At 38.1% G+C, this 24,000-nt stretch overlaps 1 protein-coding gene across 10 annotated transcripts in view; it reads left to right on the top strand.

The window, feature by feature from the left end:
* The first annotated feature begins 4,290 nt into the window (after nucleotides 1–4,290).
* The window catches only part of robo2 (roundabout, axon guidance receptor, homolog 2 (Drosophila)), a 351,986-nt gene continuing 332,276 nt past the window's right edge, over nucleotides 4,291–24,000 (top strand). For 4 of the 10 annotated variants that reach the window (XM_036214861.1, XM_036214859.1, XM_036214863.1 and 1 more), the window contains exon 1: nucleotides 4,292–5,478. In XM_036214861.1, the coding sequence (XP_036070754.1) occupies nucleotides 5,355–5,478 (124 nt within the window). In that variant the 5' untranslated portion in view covers nucleotides 4,292–5,354. Of the gene's footprint in view, nucleotides 5,479–24,000 lie in introns of all 10 variants that reach the window. The other 6 variants (XM_036214866.1, XM_036214868.1, XM_036214867.1 and 3 more) reach the window with 3 other exon arrangements.

The raw sequence follows: 24,000 nt of genomic DNA on the forward strand, positions 1-24,000 counted from the left end.
TGAAGATGGCACCATCAATCAGGAGGGGATGACGCCATTAAAAAAGCAGGCAACAGTTGCCAGCCAGATCGCCAGCCAGTAGCAGCTCTGATTGGACGATGTGTAAATGTCTCCAGACGGCGGCTGTCCATATCAAGTGGGACCGTGTGCCCGGGGGTTTATAAAAAGTGGGCAATTTTGCACCTCTGGTTATTCCCAACTCATCATCTTGTCAAATGAAAACTTTACAGATTTGGCAGTTGGGCGGCAGTGCAGTGGCAGGGGGGTGGCTGGAAGGTGGCAGTCAGAAATCAACTGATCATCAGATGATTTTGGGGAGCTTGACCGTCTCATCTGACAGAACACAACGACAAAAGCCAAAGCATGACAAAATGATCATGGCCGCTGCTATCGGCTCTGTAGTCCTGTTGTCAGATTTTGTTGTCGTGTTTTGGCATTTCTTGTGGTGTCGTTTGGATTTTGTCATTGCACTTCAGCTTTTATCGAGGTTGTTGGGTTGTTCGCTTTTGTCATCATGCTTCGGCTTTTGACGTTGTGCTTCTACTTTTGTCATTGTGTTGTCTTTTGCTTTAATGTAAGCCTTGTCGGCCACCGTACAAATGCCACCGTGTGATCACCTGCAGATTTAGTTTTGTATTTAGGTCGCTGCACTGAGGTATTTTGGGATATGTGACCATAGTCTTAGTGATACTATCTTCTTACAGTCTTTTTTGTTTGCAGCCTTTTTCCTCTCCACGGCAAATTATCATCACTAATTGTTTCCTACAAGTTACCCTTTTTCCAGTCTTTCTTATGTACTTATTTGAATTGGCTGCAAAAGTCATAATCAGCTTATACTTTTCAACGTTTAGTTGCCAGAAGCCTCTTAAGGGATGATGATCCATTTCATCGAAAATGCCCCTGAGTCATTTTCTTAGAAGTGCATGAAAGCCTTGAATTGGCAAAGTAACAGTGTGTCAGTTCTGTTGTTTTTTTCATTGTTAATTGTTGTTATTTTTGTTTATTATTTTTCCCCCATTATTGATTTTTGGTCCAGATTAATTCTGCCAAATTTTACCAAATTGTCTTGATTCTACAATGACTGCATTTGACTGATGCGTTGACAGTTCTGATTCTAGTGTTTTATCGTTTGAATGCTGAGAACTAGAAGGCTGCTCCACAAAAGTCATTTTAAGAGACAAAAAAAAAACAATGAATGTTTCTCCATTGTAGACTTTCTAACTATGCCCTTGTTTTGTCCTGGGACACACATGGGCAGAGTAAAGGGGGATGGATGGTTGGATTAGGAATGCCGGCAGCGTGTAGATTATCCAGTATCTGGGCAGGCAGATGCGCAGAGAAGAAAATGACTACAAAAAGAGCCAGATCTCCATCAGGGGATCAATTCATGGTGCTTGGTCTGTCACTTCCTGTGAAAAAGCAAATTTCATGGTCTGTTTTGGAGAGGCTGTCGTCGGAAAAACATCAAGAACACACTTTCTCTGTGTGTTTGGCTCGTTCCCATCATCCTTTCCTCCCTATTATCCTGTCTTTTTTCCTCAGCATTCACATCCGTACTTTCGGGGAAGCTGAAGTGAGATGTGCAATGAAATGTGTGCACATGCAGCCGCACTTATGACACACGACCACACACATGAAATAACCTATATTTGCTGAGTATGTTGAATGTCTGTGTGTAAATTTTTAAAGAGGTTTAGCCGACAAGAGCTGGAATGAGCACTGCCGTTGGCTAAGTTTCCCAGCCTCGGGCCTCTTGCCTCATTCCCACATTTCGCCCAGTGGATCTTCATCCTTATCACTGTCCTGCACCCCGTCACTGCTGAAACTGGGCTCCTCTCCTGCTTGACCACATTTATCCAGGGGGTTCTTGTCTGGAAGTGATAAGCTGACAGACTTACCAGTATGGATGTTGGGGTTCCCTCTTCCTCTCCCTCCCCCCCAATTCTTCTCCTCTTCACTTCTGTCACAGCGGATTGTTTTGGGGATAGAATTCAACTAAGTGCCTTTTCTGCAAGTCTGACTTCACACGCAATATCACGTCGCACAAATCGCCACCCACACTTTCTTTTTTTTTTTTTTTGCCTCAACTTCCCTTTTTGAATTTAGGGCTGCATTAAATGAGCAGATGTGCAAAGAAAAGGCTGGAAAAAGTGATGTGAGTGGTCTCTTTGGGATTCAGGCAAGACAAGCTGGATGCTATTTTCAGGTGTACCTCGCCAGATTCTATGAACTAATTTTACAAGAGAAAAAGCAGAAGTCGCACTCTGCTCCTTCTTCCAACAGATGACTGTGCTATTTATAGGTGTTATTTATTTTTTTTAGTCCAGTTTCATCCACGGATGATTAATATTTTGTCATTTTTCTGCTTATGAAGGCGTTTGTGTGGCTTGTTAGCTCACGATTTATCTTCAAGGAAAACATGGACATCAAAAGTATATCCTGTGGAAACGAAAAAAGAACAGTCGTCATATTATCATAACTTATTTTTTCCTTATTATTATTTTCTCAGTTTAAATCAAATTTACTAAGCTGTAATGATTGACTGTTTAATATTTAGCACAAACGTACACTGCTATGCCTGAGAGACTCATCAGTATGGACTGCCATACCTTTGTAAAGAGAAGATGGGAGGGTTGTTTATCTGTAATTGGAACTGGGTACTGCAGACGTATGCTAATATCTTAAATAATGCAGAAGTTTCTTTTTGAGTTTGTGTTGGAGATTAAATACAAAAATAAGGACAGGAAGACTCGATATGGAAAGCCGGTTGGGTATTAAATTAGAAAATTCAAAATAGTTTCAGAATAAATGTCTGCACTGTATGATGAAATATAAAAAAAATGTTGTTGAGCTTTAAGAAATAATGAGTAATCTATCATAAACGGCAGAATTATATTACTTATTTGTAGCAATATAATTTGGCTGCCAAGTGACTGAAATGTAATTGGTTACTGATGCAACAACAATTGGTTAAATATCCATTTTTATCAATATTTATTTTATTAAAGTCCTGCCAAAAATGTATTTTCATTCCCTGTCTTAGATCGTTCACAAATCTAAATACAATTTTGAATAATCCTTTAACATTTGAGGTTTCATTCAAAATATCGACCTTTTATTTGACCAGATATTATTCTATCGGGGTCTATTTTGGCTGATGTTTTTTGCACGTATTTTAAGTGCGATCAGCACAAAGCCCATAGAAATTCATATTGGCCACATTTAATACCTTCAGGAAAGACGCACATAGCTGAATTGCCCGAACACCTTTTAATTGCTTACCAGGATAAATGTACTTGTTGTTTTACGGGATATTTTAGGGGATAATTGTAAAAACAGGTTCAGTGAAAATGTGCAGAGCAGCTATAGACAGAGCCACGGAGTTTCAGCTTTCAAAATAAGAGCGACCAAGTTAAAAGAAAAAAAAAATCATCTCTTGGCAAACATGACATTACGTGGTAATAGTCACTTTCATATTTTCGGCAACAGTTTTCAATTAATTTGATCATGTTTTACCTTTATTTTCCCAGAGATCGACACAGTTATGAACAAAAGCAAAGGGGAGCGATGTTAGAACCACACCTGAGCTAACAGAGGCTCAGTGACTGCAGTAGAAATCATAGAAATAGTAATGTTTTATTTTAATGTCAGACATGCTGGAATTGTCTGACTTTTGCTCAGTTTACAAGGATTTTGTGAGCATGGAAACTTAGACAACTTTTACCTGGTGAGAAAATATCTTCTGCAGCTCCATGACTCAAAGCCAATGCTAGCATTAGCATTAGCACAGATTAAAAGAATAAAATCATAATTACCATCATAATCAAACAAGCAGCATTTAATGAAGTTCTTGTAACCTTTGTCTAACTTTAACCGGGTCGTCTGAAAGAAATGATACACGACTCGTTTGTCATCCATATGAAATTGAACATCCGTTCCGACTGCAGGCAGGAAGCGCTAATGACATTTGTACTCTGATTTGTGAACGATCTAAGAAGGGAAAACCAACACAACCAGGTAGGACATTTATAAAATAATTATTGTTCAAATTTCTGTTAGAATGGGAAGACGTACACAAATCTAGTCATCTACATGATGCATCAGGAAGCTTTTGGCTTCTACAGTATCTTCATACTTACAAGCTTTTTCCAACAGCATTTTTGAGTTTGCTATTACTATTAGAAAAATGAAATGCTCAAAAATGTAGATTTAAGCTTAATTTTCTTTGTATTTGCCCTGAATCACAAGAAAACTCCCACAAGGACATGCAAAAACCATCAAAAACAAAATATTATTCGGAGTGGGTTTTTAATCAATATAGACAAGCACTTTAAGTATATGCCATTTACCATTTATCAGGTTGAAAAGTGCTGAAATCCCCCATAAAGTTAAGAGAGACATGCTTTACTTTACTTGTAAGAGCCGCCTCTGTTGGTATTGCCATTAACTTTCCATAAGTACATATTTTTCTTTTCGTTTTTTTTGTATGAAGTATCCAGGGACAGTTTGGACCCTCTCTGTTTCCTTTCACTATAAGAAGAAGCAGGAAATGTTTCGTTTTTTTTTTTTTGTTTCCTTCTTGTTCTATTTTTCTGTGGGCTTGCTCCCAACTCTCATTTTTTGTCAGGTGTAACACAATCCCAGTGCAAATTCCCTACTGAGGAAAAAAAAAAAAAATGAAAGAACATCTTCCCAAATACACCCTTTTATTTTGTCCTGTTCCCTCTTCTTACCAGGTGCCATTCACACCAACCTGCCTCTCCACCAGTCTATACTGGTTGACAGACTCAGTCCACCACACCTATGAAAACTCCCTTCCAGAGTGCTGGAGGTGGAGTGCGCTTCCACCTCTTATCTCATCAGCGATGTGCAGCTGTAAGCAAGACAGAGCAGCGCAAAGGAATGAATTCCCAAAGAGTGAGGAGAGCAGGAAATAATTCAGCAGCATCAGAAGGGGTGGCAGCAGTGAGCGTGAGAGAGATGGAGAAGGGAGAATGTGTGTGAGAGAGAGGATGCCTGTGTGAGAGCGAGTTCCAATGCACTGTGGCGAGCGTAGCTGAGCTGTGCCGTCGCATGGCGAGCTGTGTGTTCCCGTCTGCTTGCCGCGCGCTCTGGTGAGGCAGAGCTTTGCAGGGAGGAGAGAGATGCCGCTTCACTCGGATCACCAGCATCAGTGAAAACCAGCACCTGGCCGGGGTATCACAATGCACCATGGTAGGTCGAGGGACCCCTTGCTGACACCAGCGTGACTGATTATGACAGCCCACGCGTGGGTTACCAGGCGCCCCAGTCGCGCCGCCGTGGAAGGAAACAGAGCCATGTGAAAGTGACTTGGCTGCCTGCAACTCTTGGACATGTTTTCCAGGGCAAACTCTGGATTTTTCTCTGTGTTTGAACTTGTTTTTTTACTTTTGGTGCTCTCTGGATGCCCCAAACTCACCTGTCAGGCGAGGAATAAAGGCAGATGGAACAAGGGGGGTAAGTAAATATTGACTCCTTACATTTAGATATGTTTTTTATTAAATATTTGTTTATCACAGAACTTAGAGGTCTCTATGGAATTATGTTTTCTTCCTTTTATGTGTATTCAAGGATTTGTTACAGCATGTGCAGAAAGTTCTTGTCTTCAAAATGGATGTTCAACTTTTCAAAGTCACTTCATTTCTTTTCTGTAAAATAACAATTTAGTAAGACATAAAATCACCCAAATTTGTTTTTGTTTTTCTATTTTGTTGTCCTATTACTGGGTTTTAGTAGGTCAATAAATAAGTGGAATTCTCGCTGCGTCTGCCAGACTTGAACATCTTTGCTTCCTGGATTGTTCGGCTGATTGTTTGTTGGTTAGGCATGCCAGCAGTGTCTGCGAAACTGTGTTTTTTATGTGTAACACACTAATCATCATTCTTGAAGGGAGGTGTAAATAATTCATCCCAGCACCTCCGTGGGAGCGGCCCTCTCTCCTCTCTTGTAGCATTTAATCCCCTTTGTCGGATTAAAGGAACCTCTAATCTTGGAGCCTGTGCTCAGTGAGAAGGCTGAGATACTCCCTGCAGCCTATCGGCATTGTTAGCACTTAAGGCTAACACTCAGTGGGATGTGTGTGTCTTCAAAGAAGCAGTGTCACCACCTTGATCTATTTAATGATTCCTCACTACTTTGCTCCCGTGCTTCATCTCCCACTGTCCACTTTGAATTTCTTCTCCTGCATATGTTTCATTTTCATGTATGATAGAAGCCATAGAAGTTGCAGACAAATAAATGTACTCTAAAAATAATTAAACTATACCCTAAATTAGGGGTGGGACATACTGGAAATTTGGGTATCGATCTGATAACAAGTAATTACAGGGCTAGTATCGCGATATCGATACCGATACTGATAATGATATATTTTTCTGTAGTCTTGTATGATAGAAAAAATCTGGAAATACACTTTCTTTTGTTCATGAAATGCATAATAAAACACAGGACTGAGATTTTTGGCAAATAAAAGTGTTTAATAGTTGGAACATGGAAAACAGTAACTAGTGTACTTGGGCTGTTTTTTCCCCCCAATCTGGCAACACTGCAGACAGATAGACGCTGCGCTTACATGAACTTCGTATGTAAATTTAAGATCTTTACTAAACGAATTAAAGAAAAACTGGAACAAAAGTATAGACCTCATCACGCTAGTATTGATACTTCACCTTGGTATCGTTACTACCAATACTCATATTGATACAACCACCTCTACCCTAAATCTCTGTAAAAGTCAACATTTGATATTTTTTAGTAAGTATGACCTTTCTGGTTTGGTCACTTTAATGTGAACCAATCTCAAATGGTCTTGTTTGTGCTTTGTTTTTGCAAAACTCTCCCTAAACCATTTAAAAATATAGAAAATTAGATTTGAAAACAGGACATTACTTTAATGCATTTTCAATCTGAGCTGAAATAAACAAGAATTCCATAAAATGGAGGCCAATGAACCCTATCAATTTAATGGAGCCATAAAATGTTTCCAAATCTATTTCCATCCAAAACAAGTCCCTGTAGCATCACATTTTAAATTGAATTGCAGTTAATTATATTTTTTGTATAAATGTAATATGTTTTACATTATCTGTATTAGTTCAACAACGTGTGTTGGGTAACTATTTAAAATGTCTACAAGAACCTTTTTTTAAGCAATGATTATTTTCTTATAAACACCAAATTGTTGATATATTTTGTTATTTAGCATTTTTATGTGTTTCTTATCAGCCACTGGCCAGCTAAACTCAGATGCATGAGACATAAATGTTTGCTAGACAGCATCGTGCATACAGTAGCAGTGCTTTAGGACCGAAGCCATACAGTGCTGAACTGTAGATTCTATCATCCTATGAGAAAGTGTTAGCCTTGCTCAGAACCAGGAACCCTTTTTTGCAACGATTATCAAAAAACCCCTAAAACAGTCGACACATTTTCCAAACAGCAATGTAGTGCAGCCATCCAAAAATCTATCTCGGGATGATCAAACAGCAACTCTGGAGGCTAACAAGCCGATCTAGAGTTAGGATTTACTTCATCCCAGAGAATGAAAGAGAGGGAAAGACACTGAATTGATTTTGGTAACATTGCCCTAAAGATTTAAGAAGCCTTTGTAAATGTGTACTTTCTGAAGAAAACAATTCTTAAAACTTCTTTTGCCATGTTTAAATCCTTAATAACAAAATACTGCAGAGTGGTCAAACGATTAAATCTCAAGTTTGAGGAAAGCAGTTGGAAAAATAATTAATTATTATCAAATTGCATTTAAAAAACTAAAAAACACTTTTTATTTAAATTCAGATGTATTGTTGATATCTGTTGGAAATTAACCTCGAGCCAATTACATTCTCATTTCTATGAATTTACACTCTTTGGACACTTTATAAGGTCCACCATCACTGCATTTAGGCCTGTAGACATGATGAAGACAATCTGCTGCAGTTCAAACCAACCACCAGTCACCAAATCTTAATGCAATAGATCAGCTTTGGGATGTGGTAGAACGGAAAATCGGCATCATGAATGTTCAGCCGACAAATCTGCAGCAACTGTGTGATAGTTTCATGTCAATATGGACCAAACTCTCTGAGGAATGTTTGTAGTACCTTGTTGAATCTTTGAGAAGAAGGATTAAGACAGTTCTGAAGGCAAAAAGGAGTCCAACCCGGTACTAGAAAGGTACCCAATAAAGTGGCCAGACTATATGTACAGATGGAGGCTTTGAGGGTTTAATCTTCAGTGTTTAGTCTAGTAGAGGAGAAAGGGGACAGAAAGGTGTAGAAAAAACTAACAAAAAAAGTTCTTATTTAAGTTATCTTTAGTAGTAGTCTGTATAATGTTTGTCATTGGAGTCAAACTGTATTAACTTTGATTTGGTGAAGGTCAAACTCTTGTTATCATTCTTAATCTATGGAATTCAGCCGTTTTAAATATTCTTGTGGTAAAAAAATAAAGCAATGCAGTTCTTCTGCCTTTTTTTTTGGTTTAATCCAAAATAATTTGTTTTTGCTCATCTTCTCATCCCCACCCTACAGAGAGAGCCTCCACAGCTAATATCACACAAGCGCCCAGATCATGTGCAGCAGTGATGCAAGCGAACATAACAATGGGGGAGAAATTCAATTGCTTGTATTACGATCCCATCTAACAGCAGTGAATGGTAATGTGGAGACTGTACCTGGTGAGGAGGAGCCAGGGCTGCTTTAATACATAACTATGAAGACAAATGATACTTGGACTGGCACTGCTTTAGAAGCAGTGCCGCTTTTGCAGTGTTTCAAAAAAGCGGATTTACTAAACAAACTCCTGCTGTGGCAGTCGTCATTAGAGTAATGGTAAAAAGAAGAGAGCAGCACCTCAAACAGAAATAAAGCTCTCGTTTCGATCTTGCCAACAGCTGAGTGTTTCTGGCTATCGGAGATATGAATCAGACGGAACCAGATTTATAGACCAGGACAAGAAGAGGAATTAATATCACATCCTACTTGCAGAGAAAACATGTAGTTTACCTCTGAGCAAAACCATACTTTAAATGTATATCTACAAAAACCTAAAATGCATAAAAATATATGGTTGGGCATGAATCTTAAATCTGTTAACTCTGGTTTGGCTGAGACCTTTAACAAACTCAAATGGGTCAAATGGTGCATAGAAGCTGGGAAGGCTCTACTTCTTTTCCTGGGTTGCATGCACACATCATTGTTTAAGACAAGACTGTGTGCATCTGACATGTGCTCCAAACATGCACTCAAGATGTCAGCGCTCGTCATAGATTTCAATTCCAGCCTGTACCCGAACTATTTAATATATTTCAGCTTCCAGACGGATACCTAAAGCCAGAAAAAGTAGAGAATGTCACAACTCAATACTGCAGACTTACTTTAGGACTAGAACTGAAAACTTGCATTCTAAATAGGAGTGTGGATGGTTTTTTGACTTTAAATCTGGATATGTTGTCTGAAAAAAGTTCTGACGTCTACTGGTACTTTTGTTGGATGCCTATCCTTGATGTACAGCTTTTTTCCACCAGCTCACAAAGTTTGATGATTTTTCAGGGTCGCTCGCCATTGTGGATGTCTTTGAGAACTTTAGGCTTTCCAACACAACATGCTTTCTTCAAAGATAACGGGTCACCAGCGGTCATAAAAGAATGGCTTTGGTGGAATACTTGGAGAGTGTCAAAAGAATACCTATTTTAGAGGATGAAATGAATACTTCTGATTTAGAGAGACTTTTGTTGAGAATCAATGTCACCAGGGCAAAAGTTAAAGTGTCTGGAAGAGAGACAAATGTGCTGACATTTGTAAGTATCTCTGGAACAGCAAACACTGCACTTTAGCAAAGCACAGGAGGGTGGATTCTGTTAAAAGAAAACATTTACACTAGCAGAGCAAGACTTTTTCAGCTTGTATTTCTATAATTGAGAGTATCCATGTAAAAATGAATCCTTCAATTGTATTTTATTTATTTATTAGGGACCATGTACATTGATGAACATCTATTCAGAGTCATAGATGTAAATGTACCAGATTTTAGCATCCATGCTAATTTACATCTGCAATTACATCCTTTGAAAGATAGTTGATGCTGACCTGCCATATCAGAGTGTTTTATCTTTCGAAAGACTTTTTGCAGTTTCTACATTCAAGGTCAATGTCTAAAACATGAAGTTGGACTCAATAATATAAGAATATATCAAACTTTGTGGTACGTTTTGGCAGTGATTGTTAGTGGCTTGATGCTAACCTGTCTATTCAAGTGTTTTATGTATTTTTTTTTTGTCCATTATGGTAATAAAAACGTAAGTACAGGTGCCTCATACAAACTTGAAAGTTGTAGCAAATTTCTTTTGGGCTGTTTTTGCTCATAACGTAGCTTTTTGTTGGGACCATAAACTTAAAAAACAAAATTACTAATTAACTGTGTTTAAAAAAAACTGTAGGTATCCAAATGGAATTCAAAATCTTTTGATTTTTCTTGCATATTTTTTCAGATACAAAAAAACAAATTTTCTGCTTTCATTATATACTTTATATATTTTTAGATTAAAAGTAATTAAGTTTAAGTAAAAGCTAAGTATTTTTAACAACAACAAAAAAAAAATGTTAGAATGAACCTCAAACATTTGTCTGGATTTTTAAACCAAATAACATAAAATGACAAAGAAAATCAAACTTACTTGTAAATAAAAATAATTTGTCTAAATTTTTTGGCAATGACACCCAGCTCTATAAAACACCATTTATCTGAAGCTCAGCCTCATAGTTTTCCAACAGGAACATTATCTAAAACTTTAGTCTGAATTGGGCCAAAATTCTCTGAAGCACAACAAACTCACGGTCCTGGAGCGACTCTGTCATAGCTCAGTTGGAAGACCTTTTCAGAATCTGTAGAGTAAGCTCAATGTTAATGTCAACGCCCACATACACTGGTATGGTTTTTCCCATTTTAACAAAAAAAATGTTAAATTGCATTGCTTAGTTAGTATTAGTATACGGCAGCAATGAAAAAAATATTCCCAACATCATAGACACAATATTTTAAACATATGTGTTTTCTTTATTGTTAAAACATGCCTTTATAAAAAAAAAAAAAGTTGGTAATGCATCAACAAGAGCATCTAGTGACTAAAGTAGCTTTTCAATTACTATGCAATCACCACACAAATGGAAAAGCAACTTGTCAGCATGTAGATTCTGAATCCAATTAAGTAATTATACTTTTTGCCACTTTGCAAATTGAGGAGAATATTATGAAATGTACTTGCCCTATATACGCCTACACCCAGTTAGATTAAAAGCAATATCTCCAGATTGGAATGTGTGGGTGAGAACATAGAAACTGCCATAAGGCTGCGTTAAGACAGACTAAATGTTTTTGCTCTGCTGTTTAAAATACTGTAATCCAGTTATCTCAATAAATCTAATAATACAACAACAGGAGTACACAATTTAACACCGCTCTGACGTAATACACTCTAATAGGTGAAGTATTTATTTTAGTTTTGACTTGAGGCTTTTTTTTTTAGAACTTCTGTCTAATTAGCCTTGTTCCCTTGTGCAAGTCAAACTAAAATTGTTTTCTTTTTCTGCAATATTAACAAAAATGATTACTTATGTAAAACAATATTCAACAAGAAAGATTTATATTTATAAGATGTGATTTCTTAGGAGCACACAATTTTTTTTGCATATTAAGTTTTGGTAAACAGTTGTTATCACTTGCAATACAATTGCATAACATTTCGTATGCAATTCTGCCTGGTAAATGTTGAGTTTACACCTGGCAGTTGTAAAACTATTCCATCTGATGAACATCCTTGGAGGCATCAGCTTTTCAAGGAGAAATCTATACTTGTTGATTCAATGTTTCGTTATTGGACAACTTCTGTTATCAAATAAAATTAATCAAATTGTCCTGTTGTTTCAAAAAGCAGCACCTGATTGAGATGGAAAAAGCGTATTTACCTGTGATCTTTATGTGACCTCTGAAACTCAAGTCTGAGTCTCCTTTGAAAAGAAAACTTCTGAACTGACATCTGGACTATTTGGTCTCCACCAGAGAGCTCTTCCTTTCTTGTTTCTGATTTCTGTTTAACTGAAGAAAGTTTACCTGTTTACTGCTCGGCACCTGTCCAAATATATATTCACAAACTTGATGCCCCAGAAGCATATGGGAGGAGCTACTGCCAAGTATTTTTAGTCTGATCGCTACATGGAGCAGCGTCTGTGTATATCTCATTTACAATATATGGAATGCACAAATGAAGTTGGGTTTAGGTTGATTTATTTTGAAGAGCTCTACAAAGGTGTTGGTAAATTGACAGTACCTCTTACTGGGTCTGTACATTACCTTAACATTGAAACTGGACACCTGCCACCTGAATTGCATTCAGTTTGAACACAGCATAAGACCGGATCTGAACCAGCAGTGGATTGGACCTGATCGTCCATCATTCCAGTTTGTCAAGAAGGAATCCATGCAATCCTAGTCGCATAGATGAAGGTCCACCAGAGCTGATGTTTGTCAAGAGTCGGTGTTGATGCTTATGTCATTTAGCACTTTAGCACATGCCGTCTTTTTTTTAGACATTTACAAATAATTTATTTTAAGAATTTGATTGAAAGTTTCCAACTAGCATGGTGAGGAGTTTAGTGCTTAAACTGCATCCTCAAGGGTTTTTAGCACTTATCCCAGCAAGTTCTGATGGTTTCACCAGATTATCCCCAACAATTTGCAGCCGATGTCTGGTTACCTTGTTTGTGGTGGATAATTATGTTAGAGTTTTCCCTGGTGGATAAGAGAGCACGACCTCCCGCTCTCCTTACAGCTCTCACTAGGACTGCTGAGTGTAAAGCAGCTGGGATGAGAATTAGTACCTCCGAGTCTGAAGTTCTCAGCTGGAGAAAAGTTGGAATGCTTTCCTTCAGGTTAGGAACGAGTCACTTCCCCAGGTGCAGTAGTTTCAGGTATCTGGGTGTTTTTTTTTCAAAATTGAGATTGTGTGATGGATTGGTGTGGTAGCTGCAGAATGAAAAAAACCCTGCAAACATTGCTTTCAATTTTCTGGTAAATGTATATTTTATCATGACCCATGGTCACAAGCTGTGGATTTGTACAAGCTGTCAGGGTCATGGATACAGGCAGCAGAAATAAGATTCCTTCAGCGGCTGATTGGGGTCTCCCTTTGAAAAAATGTTGCCTGCTGAGAGGAATTCAACCGAGCTGGTACTCCCCCACATCCAGAAGAGCCCGTTGAGATGGTTTAGGGTTAGAGAATGCCACGTCGACACCTTAATATTGTATGTGTGCTTTATTTTTTGTTTTTGCACATCTCTCTGTTACTCAGGTGAGTATTGCTGCTGTGATGACTGTGGTGGAATTCTATCTCAATAAATGTTTAATGTAGAAACAGCTGATGCGGCAGAGATCCGATCTAGATTTCAGAAGATATTTCCTTTTAAGCCTTCAGTGTTTATTTTAAAAGGAAATTTAAATTATTTTACAGCTTAGAAAAGACTAGAGTCTTAGTCTTTGCCCACTATATTTTTCCTGCTGTTGCCAGGAAGATGACGCTGTCATGGTCAGAAATGGCGAGCCTTCATGAAACATGGCAGAGCTACGTCCCAGGAAGCTTTTTTAACTTATCTCTGACTCTGCCCCACTCTTGCTCACTTTTCTATATACCTTCTTACCTCTCTTTGCTCTCAGCAATAAAACTTTAAAGAGATAAGAAGCTTTTTTCTATTTCAGGGTCACCATTAGCTTGAATAATGCATTTACAAGAAAAGAGTAGCTTGAGTTCTGTGGCGGATAGAAGCACAGTCTTCAATTAAATTATACATCATTATCACAGCTGGCAAGCCTGGTGCGACGGGACCTTCTCCATCCTACTCTAAATGTTCCATGTTTCTGTCTTGTCCAATATTGTGTGTCAAGCAACAATCTCTCCCTGTGCCAGCATAGAGGTGGGATGCAGATAGCACCGCTCGTGCTAGATGAGGCACAAACTCGCATATGGGAGCATTCGAATACAGGAACATGCTGTCTGGATAAAGGAAAATTCCATAAAATTTAAAGTCTTTAAGGGACAAATTCCTCCAATTATATAACTTAACATTCTCTATGTAACAACACAAATATTTAGTATGTTTAGTATAATGTTAAGCATGGGTTATAACCACTTTCTGAGCTGAATTATTAGTAATACCAAGAAGTCAACAGTTCACCTGAAAATGGAAAAAAAAAGTGGTATTTTTGTGGGTTATATTACAAATTTGCATCTGTCTTAGTCACAACCCTCACAAAGAGTAGATTCAGGCTCTCTGGGGAAATAAAGGGCATGCAAGTGGCCCACACAACATTTGAATGTCGTAAACAAAAATAAGCATCAATATTCATACGCGATTTTGTCCTATAGGCACCCCCTCTTTAGCAACAGTTGCTAGCGTTGTTAACTCCTGTCATTTTACAGGACACACAGAAGATATTGCTTAATAAGTACATAGACATGAACAAATGTTCAATAAATGTGTTCAGTAGACATAGGCAGTTGACCAAAGATCTAGGCAGTGGACACAAAAACATATTTTTGGTTACAAATGGAACCCCATACGGCCCAGCCTCAGCCAGACTCTGCCTTCAGTGGCCCCTCAGGAGTTTGAGCTTGAGAACCCTGACTTAAGGTGCATTCAGTCTGGAAAAAGTATTTGTCCGGATCGAGTCCTAAACCTTGTGTTTGGTCTGTATTCAGACTGGGATATACCGTAGATTTTTGTTCCGGAATATTGCTTGGTAGAAACATCATGTGACTATAGATCTATTCAGTCAGTGGCCAGCAGTCACGGGGGCAGGTCAAAACAAATAGAGAAAGATGGAGATGCCTAATTTTTTCACTAATTTAAACTATTTATTTAGCATATGCATTTTTGTACATCTGTATGAAGGCCACGTTAAACACTTCTTACTACCACTTTGGTATGGTGGAGGCATGCTACAAGGTTACTGAGGACGCTACGACTACGAGGTAAGCTAATAGGTGTCTATGACATATAGATTATCTGGAAAAAAGTGTAAAAAGCAATGTGCATAATATTAAAAGTTGTTTTAATGAGCCTTGATTCATCTGACCGCATTTCAATCAATTGCTGTTGCATCGCTGCTTTACGTTTGTCAGCTAATAACCGGTTATACGGTGGATATTTTGGTTTAGTTATTTTGCTCCCAGACAGCTTCATATTCAGACTGATGAATTTCAGAGCAAACCAATGTTCGATTAGATACGAACTGAGGCTACCTCGAAAGATGGGTCCAGGAACAGTTCCAGGTCCTGGCCAGGAAACAAGCTCTGGTTCGAATTAGTAGACCGAATTTGTCCAATCTGAATACACCCTTAGCCCCACTCCAATGAAAATCGTCTATTTGGTGTTCTTAACATTTTCTTGTATTTTTCTCATAATAGAGGACATATACAAAACAATTTAAGATTAAAACTGTCCAAAGTATTTCTTTATTCAAATCGTGATGAATCAGGAGCAAATGAAAACCTACGATTTGAAAAAGCTCAAAATCAATATATCACAACATCATCTGCAAACATCATAATCCATGATGATTCCTGTCTCTCCTCATATGTCAGCCTGTCCGCCTCTATTGAAAACAGCAAGGGGCTCAGAGCTGATCTCTGCCTTGAACTCCTCTGTCACCCCTACAGACACCTCACCACTGTCTTACAGCCCTCATACATGTCCTGGACTGCTCTAACATACTGCTCTGACACTCCAGACTTCCTCATACAATACTATTGTTCCTCTCAGGGCACTCTGTTATAAACTTTCTCCAGATCTACAAAGACACAGTGGAGCTCTCTCTGACCTTCTCTGTACTTCTCTATCAACATCCTCAAAGCAAATGTTGCATCTGTAGTGCTCTTTCTTGGCATGAAACCATACTGCTGCTCACAAATGTTCACTTCTGCCCTTAGTCTGGCTTCCACTACTTTTTCCCACACCTTCATTGTATGGCTCATCAACTTTATTCCTCTGTAGTTGCCACAACTCTGCACATCTTCCTTATTCTTAATGATTGGCATCACCAACAAATCTGAACTTATTTCTCATTAGATTACTGGTACCTTAATCTACATCATATTCCCCAAATATGAAGTTCATTCATTACAGACTAATGTTCCCTAAAAAGCAACTCTATTTTTAGAAAATAGCATTTAGAAATAAGTAAGAACAAAATGTTCCATGAGATGTGGGTGTTTCCAGTGATTACCAGACCAGCTCAGTTGTTTCTCATAGCTGCAGGCATGGGAATTGAAAGTGGGCTGCAGTTTGCCTGCATGGGTGTCCAAGCAGATGCTGAATGTCACTTTTGGCCTCAGGAAAGAAGCAAGAAGCTTTTGCTTTGTGGACTACTTGAGTGCAGTATTTATATAAAGCTCCAGATTTTAAATGCTGGATTAAGGTATCTACAAAGGCCGACTTTACGTTCTGCTTAACGATGTGTGCTATACTGATTCCTCGTGTTGCCTTCATTAAGACGTCAGTGAAATGCCAGATGGCAGAAGTTATATTTTAATACTTTGATAGGTTTTTGACCAGTTAAAGAACTGGCTTTGAAACCCCGTGGGTACAATCAAATGAGAAGTGTTTTTTTTCAACTTGGCCTAACAAAACATGAGCACAAACTAGAACATCAATACATAATCGCATAAGGCTACAAAACTTGGTGTCTTCAAGCCAAGGTCAACAGTTCATGTATGTGAACATGAGTATTTACATTTCAGATGCAGGTTTAAATTCTGAGGTCATAGAAAATATTGTTTTAATTAACTTTTGTAGTTTTCAATTAAATATTTAGCAGCGGCCATTTCAATCATAGAAGGCTACGAGTTAAAACATTGTTTACCCTTTTTAGTTTAATGAAAAAATGCATTGCATTGTGTACATACTGGAGGAAATAATCTAGTTTATCTGATGAGGTGTTTACCATGGAATAGAATTGGCCCCCCCAAAAAGGTGTGTTTTTAAATCTTATTTTTGCGTGCCAATTCTTTTTTCGAGCTATGAGTGCAACGAAACAGACACATTGTGTCTATGTTAAAGACATAAGGCGTGTCCATTTTGTTGATATAAGTTATAACATATATTGAGGTATACTGAGTTTTCATGAGTGTAGTAGCCGTTCAAAGTTATTTGCTTTTGTGGTACTTAAAAAAAAAAAAACTGCACTAAAAAAACACAAAAACATAGAAAAAAAACACCCTACATTTTATAATTTAGTTCAAATCAAAAGAGCTGTTCTTCTTTGAGGTTCAAAAATGACATTTAATTTCTCGTTCCTCTCAATCAAGTACAGCACTGCTCCACCAATCACATTCGTTCTTATCATGGAAAATTTTAACAATTCTTCGTCTCTTTTACAGTAGATGTTAAAAATCTCACGGCTTGGATAGACAGCTGTCCTCCTGTGACACCCAGCAGGAAAGTTTGAGGTGTGTGTAGAAATAGATTAAGGAATAAGTAAAAAGAAAAAAAATAGTACAGTCAAGCCACATCTTCTGTCTTCTGCCAAAAGCTTAAAGCTGGAGTTTAAAGGACAATCTCTAGTGTTATTACCTGCCCTATATTAGTGCTGCGTTATTAACGTTGTCCTTAGCCCACTAGTTAATTAACCCCAAAGACCCTAATTTACTGACGAATAATGCATAACAATGGATTAACTTCCTATTTTCATTACTAAGAGTGACTGATTAAAATCACAGCTGTGTTATCAGTCATGTTTAAATATTACAATATTATCAGTGACTTGCCATTGTTGAAGTATTACTTTAGGTGAACTCTAACTTTCAGTAATTTCTCCATCACTGACAGAGCCAGAGACATGAATTAGATTTGAAATTATAAAACTTTAAGCCTCAGAGTTATGCGTCTGTGGTTTTTGAAAAGTTCTATGGTGTCTCTTTGTTATTATTCTTATTCCTGTGCATGAAATAATCATAAAGAGTGTATCATAACCAAGTCCCCACCTTCTGTTCCCAAAATTCCTGTTAACCAGGCATACTAAAAGAGGACCCAAGAATTAAACACTGAAAAACACAGAGGCTGGTTACAATAGGAATCAATTTCCTGTCAACTCTTATTGTAAAATGTACAAATTTATGACAAATTTTAACATTTTTACTCTTTTTTTTTTTCCTGGGTTAATTGAATGTATATTGCTTGAACTCCCATACATGATAACTGTAGGATTCTTTTATCTGTTGTTTTGATTTATTACATGCACTGGATAAAGGGGTGTAATTTTTGGTTTAGAGGTGAATAGACACAACAGAGCTATAAACTTTACTTTAAAACTCCCAAACACTTTCTCACTCTCAATTCGTTATATATGGATGTATGGTTCGGTCCCCAAACGCTTCATTTTTTTATGTTTTGGGTATCCCCAACTCATCTTTTTATTTTTTACATGCTGACTGTCCCCATTAAATCAGGGTCCCCAATCCTCATGACTTGGTACGGGACATGAAACCGGTACCTGGTTAGGGTTAGGGTTAGGAGGTCAGGGTTAGGGGCAAGGAGGAGATATTGAATCTCACCTCATAGTCCGTGTCCCCAGGGTTGGGGACCCCTAATAAGCATTTGTATTTTTTTCCCTGTCTATGTTCTGGTACCAAGTGGCCCTCGAACCAGTAGCAGTTTGTGGTCCAGAGGTCGGGGCCCCTGATTTAACAGCCAACATGTCAAAAAAAGACGAGTTGGGGACACTCAAAACGTCTAAAAGTGACTCTGAAGGGGCACAAACTATATGTCCATGACAAGTTGGGAGTGAGGTAGTTTGTGCCCAGGTGAGTCAGAGAATGGAAATTCTAGTTTTACTTTCTTTTCAGGCTTTATTATATTCAAAATCCAATGGGTGACTTTAGAAGTTAGACACCCGAGGATTTATATATCTATAGTCGTAACACTGTCAACACAAAAAAACATGGCTGAAGGTTGTCAAAAAATAAGAATATAATTATTGGAACAACTGTTATAACAAATCAGTGAAATAAAAGCCCTATACAACCCTCTTTAAAAAACAAATGCAAACTGTTTGGACGTGCTTAAACATCATGTTCCTTCAGTTATAAGAAAAGGGAATTGTTTACAGAGCATTTGCATATGCTGTGATGGCCATATTTTCTTTGCTCCTTTGCCGTGCATCTTGTTATTGTGAAGTCACATGTTGTGTGCCATTATTTCTTTTTGTGTTGTTGCATTAGTGAGTTTATTGTCCAATTTATCATGTTGAGCCCGCCTGCCATGGAAAATCTGCTTCTCTGAATATGCAATGGCTCTACTTTGCAAATACAGTGAGCCGAATATTAACAAGTGGTCTATGCAATCTTCCAGCTGATGCCCTGCTAAGGTTCTCGAGCACGATTTCCTGCAGAGATCAAAATAATTTGTAGAATATTAACCCAAAGGCATTGAGCATAAAACAAAGTGATTCACAGGATATTGCTTTACCTGCCACAGTCCTTTCTGATTAAGTCTATAATATGTGTGAAATAAGAAAATGTTGAATCGCTGTGAACTTCAAACTAAGGCTTCTTTTATGAGGTAAATGCTCCAGCTGAGATTTCTTACGCTTTTTGCTTTCTGTTGAGATAGGTGGCTGTAATGCAGTGGATGCTTTGAAAGATGAGATGGAGGTCTACGCACATTGAGGTCGGATTAAGAGTTTAATGGCTGGTAAAATTGTGGCATTTCGCCCAAGGTGACCCCTGTGGGGAGGTGATCATGGCAAAGCTAGATGAAAAGTGAAGGAATCTCTTCTTCCTCATTTTCAGATAGTTGTCACCAGCAAAGGCTCTGCCTCCAAAGCCCAGGGCATGTAATCACACTTTTATTGGCTGTAGGAGGACTGCATCATTCACTTAAAGAATAATCTCATGTGCGACGCCAACCACAGTGTAGAGAGACCTCCATTAAAACATGAACTTCTGACTTGCTTTGGCTTGAAAATCCCTTTTGTATATAAATTTGATCTATAGTATATAACGTGCAGCCGGCATTTAAATACCAGATTATTTCAAAGTGAAGTCCATCACCTTCTCACTTGTGCAAGTTTTGCAGAATAAGGCCATAAAAGAGTGACAGCATCAGCATGCTAGTGTCTAGGTATACTGCCAAGCAGCCTTGACACCATTAGCTCAAGTGACACATTAAGGTTCTGTTTGCCTTGTAATTTGTTTTGTCTGTCACTTTGATGGATGTCTTGTTTGCCGGCACTTCCTCACACTGTGGAAAATGGAGGCTCGAGGACATTGTTAAACGAACTTCAGAAAAGAAGGCAGAGGGCATTTGTTTTCCTCAAACAGGTTGTTTGTGTTAATGGGTGTGTGCAACTCTGTATTCACTCTTCAGGATTTTAGACATTGGATAATTGAAGGTGAAAGCTAATTTGAGGAACGGAGCAGGGCAGTTCCGAAGCTATAAGTGAGCTGGAAATAGAGATCTCTGTGACATTTTTCACAAGAAATGACTCACACTTTATTAGATGAAGCCTTCAAAACCTAATATGTCTGATTTTCCAGTGAATACATGCTGGTAATGTCATAAGGTACTCACCAAAACTGTTTTTGTACTACTACTAATCCAAGTTCAGAGACTAAACAGAAAGGGAAAAATCAGATAAGTGCATTTAGTCACACTTAAGGAAGTTAAGACATGTGCCAGAGCACAACCTTCACTGCCTGACCGCTCAGCCTTAGCTGTGCCTATAGAAACCCATCTCTGATATGGACCAGTCAAGTACAGAAGCGTTTCTGCTCCACCACCGGCTCAGCCTAATGAGGCACCTCATCATTACGTACAGCACCTGTAATCTCAGTGTGTCTGAGGGAACAGAGGGGCAATCAACACGCCTTATTTTGCACTCAAGTTTAAGATTTCGCCACAAAGGGAATGAGTAACAATGGAGACTGCCAGCCTTAGACCACCGTGGCTTTACAGCTCAGCAAGGGGCTTTGCTGGGATTTTACCAATTTGAGTTATTATTAGTCAGTAAGAGCAATCCAACACTTCACTTACCATTGGACTGTGTTTGGTAGTTTTCAGCAAAATGTCTTGGTCTGAACCAGGTGTGCCATTTACCATTTTCTTTTAGTAATTGTCGGGGGGTTTTTTTGGAGTAATTTTGCACTTTTCACCCAAAGCTAAAAGTTTAGCTGGTTGCTCAGCAGAATATAGAAATATAAAGATACCAAAAGATCAATCATGTAAATGTTAATTTAAAAAATCAAAAAGTCTATTTTTCTCTGTAGTATATCTAGACATAAACTCTAAGAAATGAAATGTTGTATTTACTTAACTGAGTTATGACAACTGGTTGCACTCAATCGGGTTAGTTAAATATAAACTACAGTAATCACCCCCCTTATTTGCGGGGTGTAGGGATTGGAGACATCCGCGAATATGCCAAATCCGCAAATACAAAGAACAAGAACACCCCCTTCCGTCCCCGTCTCCCCAACCCTGCAGCCGAAGAATGTCCGTTACCAATCCATACTCATTAACAACACTTCTGATCATGCTTTGTAAACATTTATTAAAGAACGAATATAGTATAGTAGAGTATTGTTCCAAGTATTGTCTCTCTGTGCCTTAAAACCAGGAGCGTGGTCATCCTCCTTTCAAAAAAAGAACTAAGCATTGTCATTGAAACATTTGAAAACTCACCACATGGATATAATGGGACTTTCTGGGGTTATTCTGCAGAACTCAACCTCAGGTCCCTGGGAAATCTGGGTGTTAAGCAAAACTCTTCCTTAGCTTCACTCTAAGAAAAAAAGGTGCGACTGTTTGAAGATCCATAATAAGGGACACTTGAACAAAAATGAGCTGCATGGTTGGGTGGCCAGAAAAAAGACATCTCATTATTTTCCTTATTGCTACATTTTGTTTAATGACTGCGCTGTTCTGTAAAGGCTTTTGCTATAATTTGAATCCCATTAAAGCAAAGGTAACGTGTCTCGCCTGATCAGTCAAACGTAAAAATGTTCAAAGTTCAAACGGGTTATGTGGAATTATGTGCACAATTGTAGGTGCCTTAAAAGTGCAAAAACACAGCAGCTCGGCTTTCTATTTTCCTATGATCCATTTGCAACAGTGGGGGGAGAATGACCTCAGAGAGAGAAGAGGAAAGATCAGAGACATGTTAAGAAAATATATGTGTGGACACTTGAACTGGGTTTTTATTCAGGAAAGACCTCTGTGGAAATAAAAGCAGGTGGAAACATGTTGTGATTTAGATGAAGCGTCTGGAAATGGAAAGAGCTTCTCCTAACCTAAAAGAATAACATTAGACCCAGCCACAAACAAAGGCGTATTTAAAACTCGTCATTGCGATTCATCAAATGGATACTTTTTGTGTTTTATTGTGTAGTGTTTCGGCACATGTGCTTCACAAGGGAGCGGACACATGGAGGGAAATCGAACTACTCCTTTGATAGTCCTCATATGTTGCACTTTCCCCACTCCAACACATTCAGCCACATATTTTTCCTTAATCTTGAAACAGTGAGGCACTACAACAGTGTAATTAAACCCTCATGCTTCTCTGTTAGCCACTAAATAAAAAAGACCAACTTCCAAGATGCTCTCCTCCATTGAAACTTCAATTCAATTAATTTTTAAAGCACCCTTTTACAACCAAGGTTGTCTCAAGGCACTACACAAAAGGCTACATTCATTATGGTGTTTCATTCATTCCAATAAGACCAAATTGTCCTAACTGGATTTTAATGACGGCCTGTAAAAGTGACCAACAGATTACATTGAAGGGTTTTTTTTGGTGGTGTCACCGTAAAGACCCACTCTGATGAGAATTGTCTTTTTAATATATTATTCTCATGGGCTTTAACTTGCATTTTTATTGATTATTTTATTTATTTATTTATATTATATTTTGATTACTAGCGTTTCTCCACCACCTACAGTTGGTGTGAAATGTCAAAGTGGTGCAAATTTCACAAATCTTGCTCCAGACTTCTTCTTTCACAGCTCTATTCCGATGTATTGCTGTAATATAATAATATCAATTTTCAAATGGATGGCACTTCCGTTAGTTTTAAAAGAGACAGCATCTATTAATCAATTCGAATCCCTGATTGGTCACAGTTTACCCTGGTTTCAACATGAATGTAATGGATGCGTATTTTGTACATAAAGGCCAAAACTAGTCGTAAAAGGTTGTGTTGCTACCATAAATGTGAGAGTTTAGAACACAGAAATCTGAAATGTGCAAATATGCTTGTTTACATAGTAGACTTTTCATTGAAAGTGTAGCTTTATGGTAAATAGCCAACAGCTGTGTTTCCTTACACAAATAGTTTATGTAAAAAAAAAAAATAAGAAATGCCAACAAACCCCCCACACACAATTTCGCAATTATACTGCTTCCATTAAGTCATAATTATGCAAATAAACCCAAACTAACTCATGTAATAAATCATTCAAATACATGGCGACGGATGTAAACTATACTTTGATTTACTGCAGATGCATTCAAATTTCCGTCACAGCACTAACACTCATCTTCATCTATCAAAGGAGACGTCGGCGTCTCATTCAGGCCATGGAACAGCAATCTATGTGGGAGTGGCTACGCATGAAACGATTTGGGGAAATAAAAGTTGATGATTTTACCTAGGAGCTGTGGATACAACAAATCTGCATGACTCGGTCAACTTTTCATGCTGTACTATTTGGTTGTGGCTCATTTAAATAAAAAAAATGTGGTTCCATTTCAGTTTTGTGAAATATGTCAATTTTGATACGTCTCCAAGCACAAAAACATTTTTTTTTCGATAAGTGTGAGTTTGTAAACAGTCGCGTTTCCATTAGTCAAATTTGTTATCTCAATCCAATTTGCACAATTTAATTGTGAGTGAGTGGAACTCAAAACCTGAGGAGATGCGATTGTCCACGATAT

Source organism: Oryzias melastigma, linkage group LG13, assembly GCF_002922805.2.
Source record: "Oryzias melastigma strain HK-1 linkage group LG13, ASM292280v2, whole genome shotgun sequence".
In the NCBI taxonomy this organism is placed as follows: domain Eukaryota; kingdom Metazoa; phylum Chordata; class Actinopteri; order Beloniformes; family Adrianichthyidae; genus Oryzias; species Oryzias melastigma.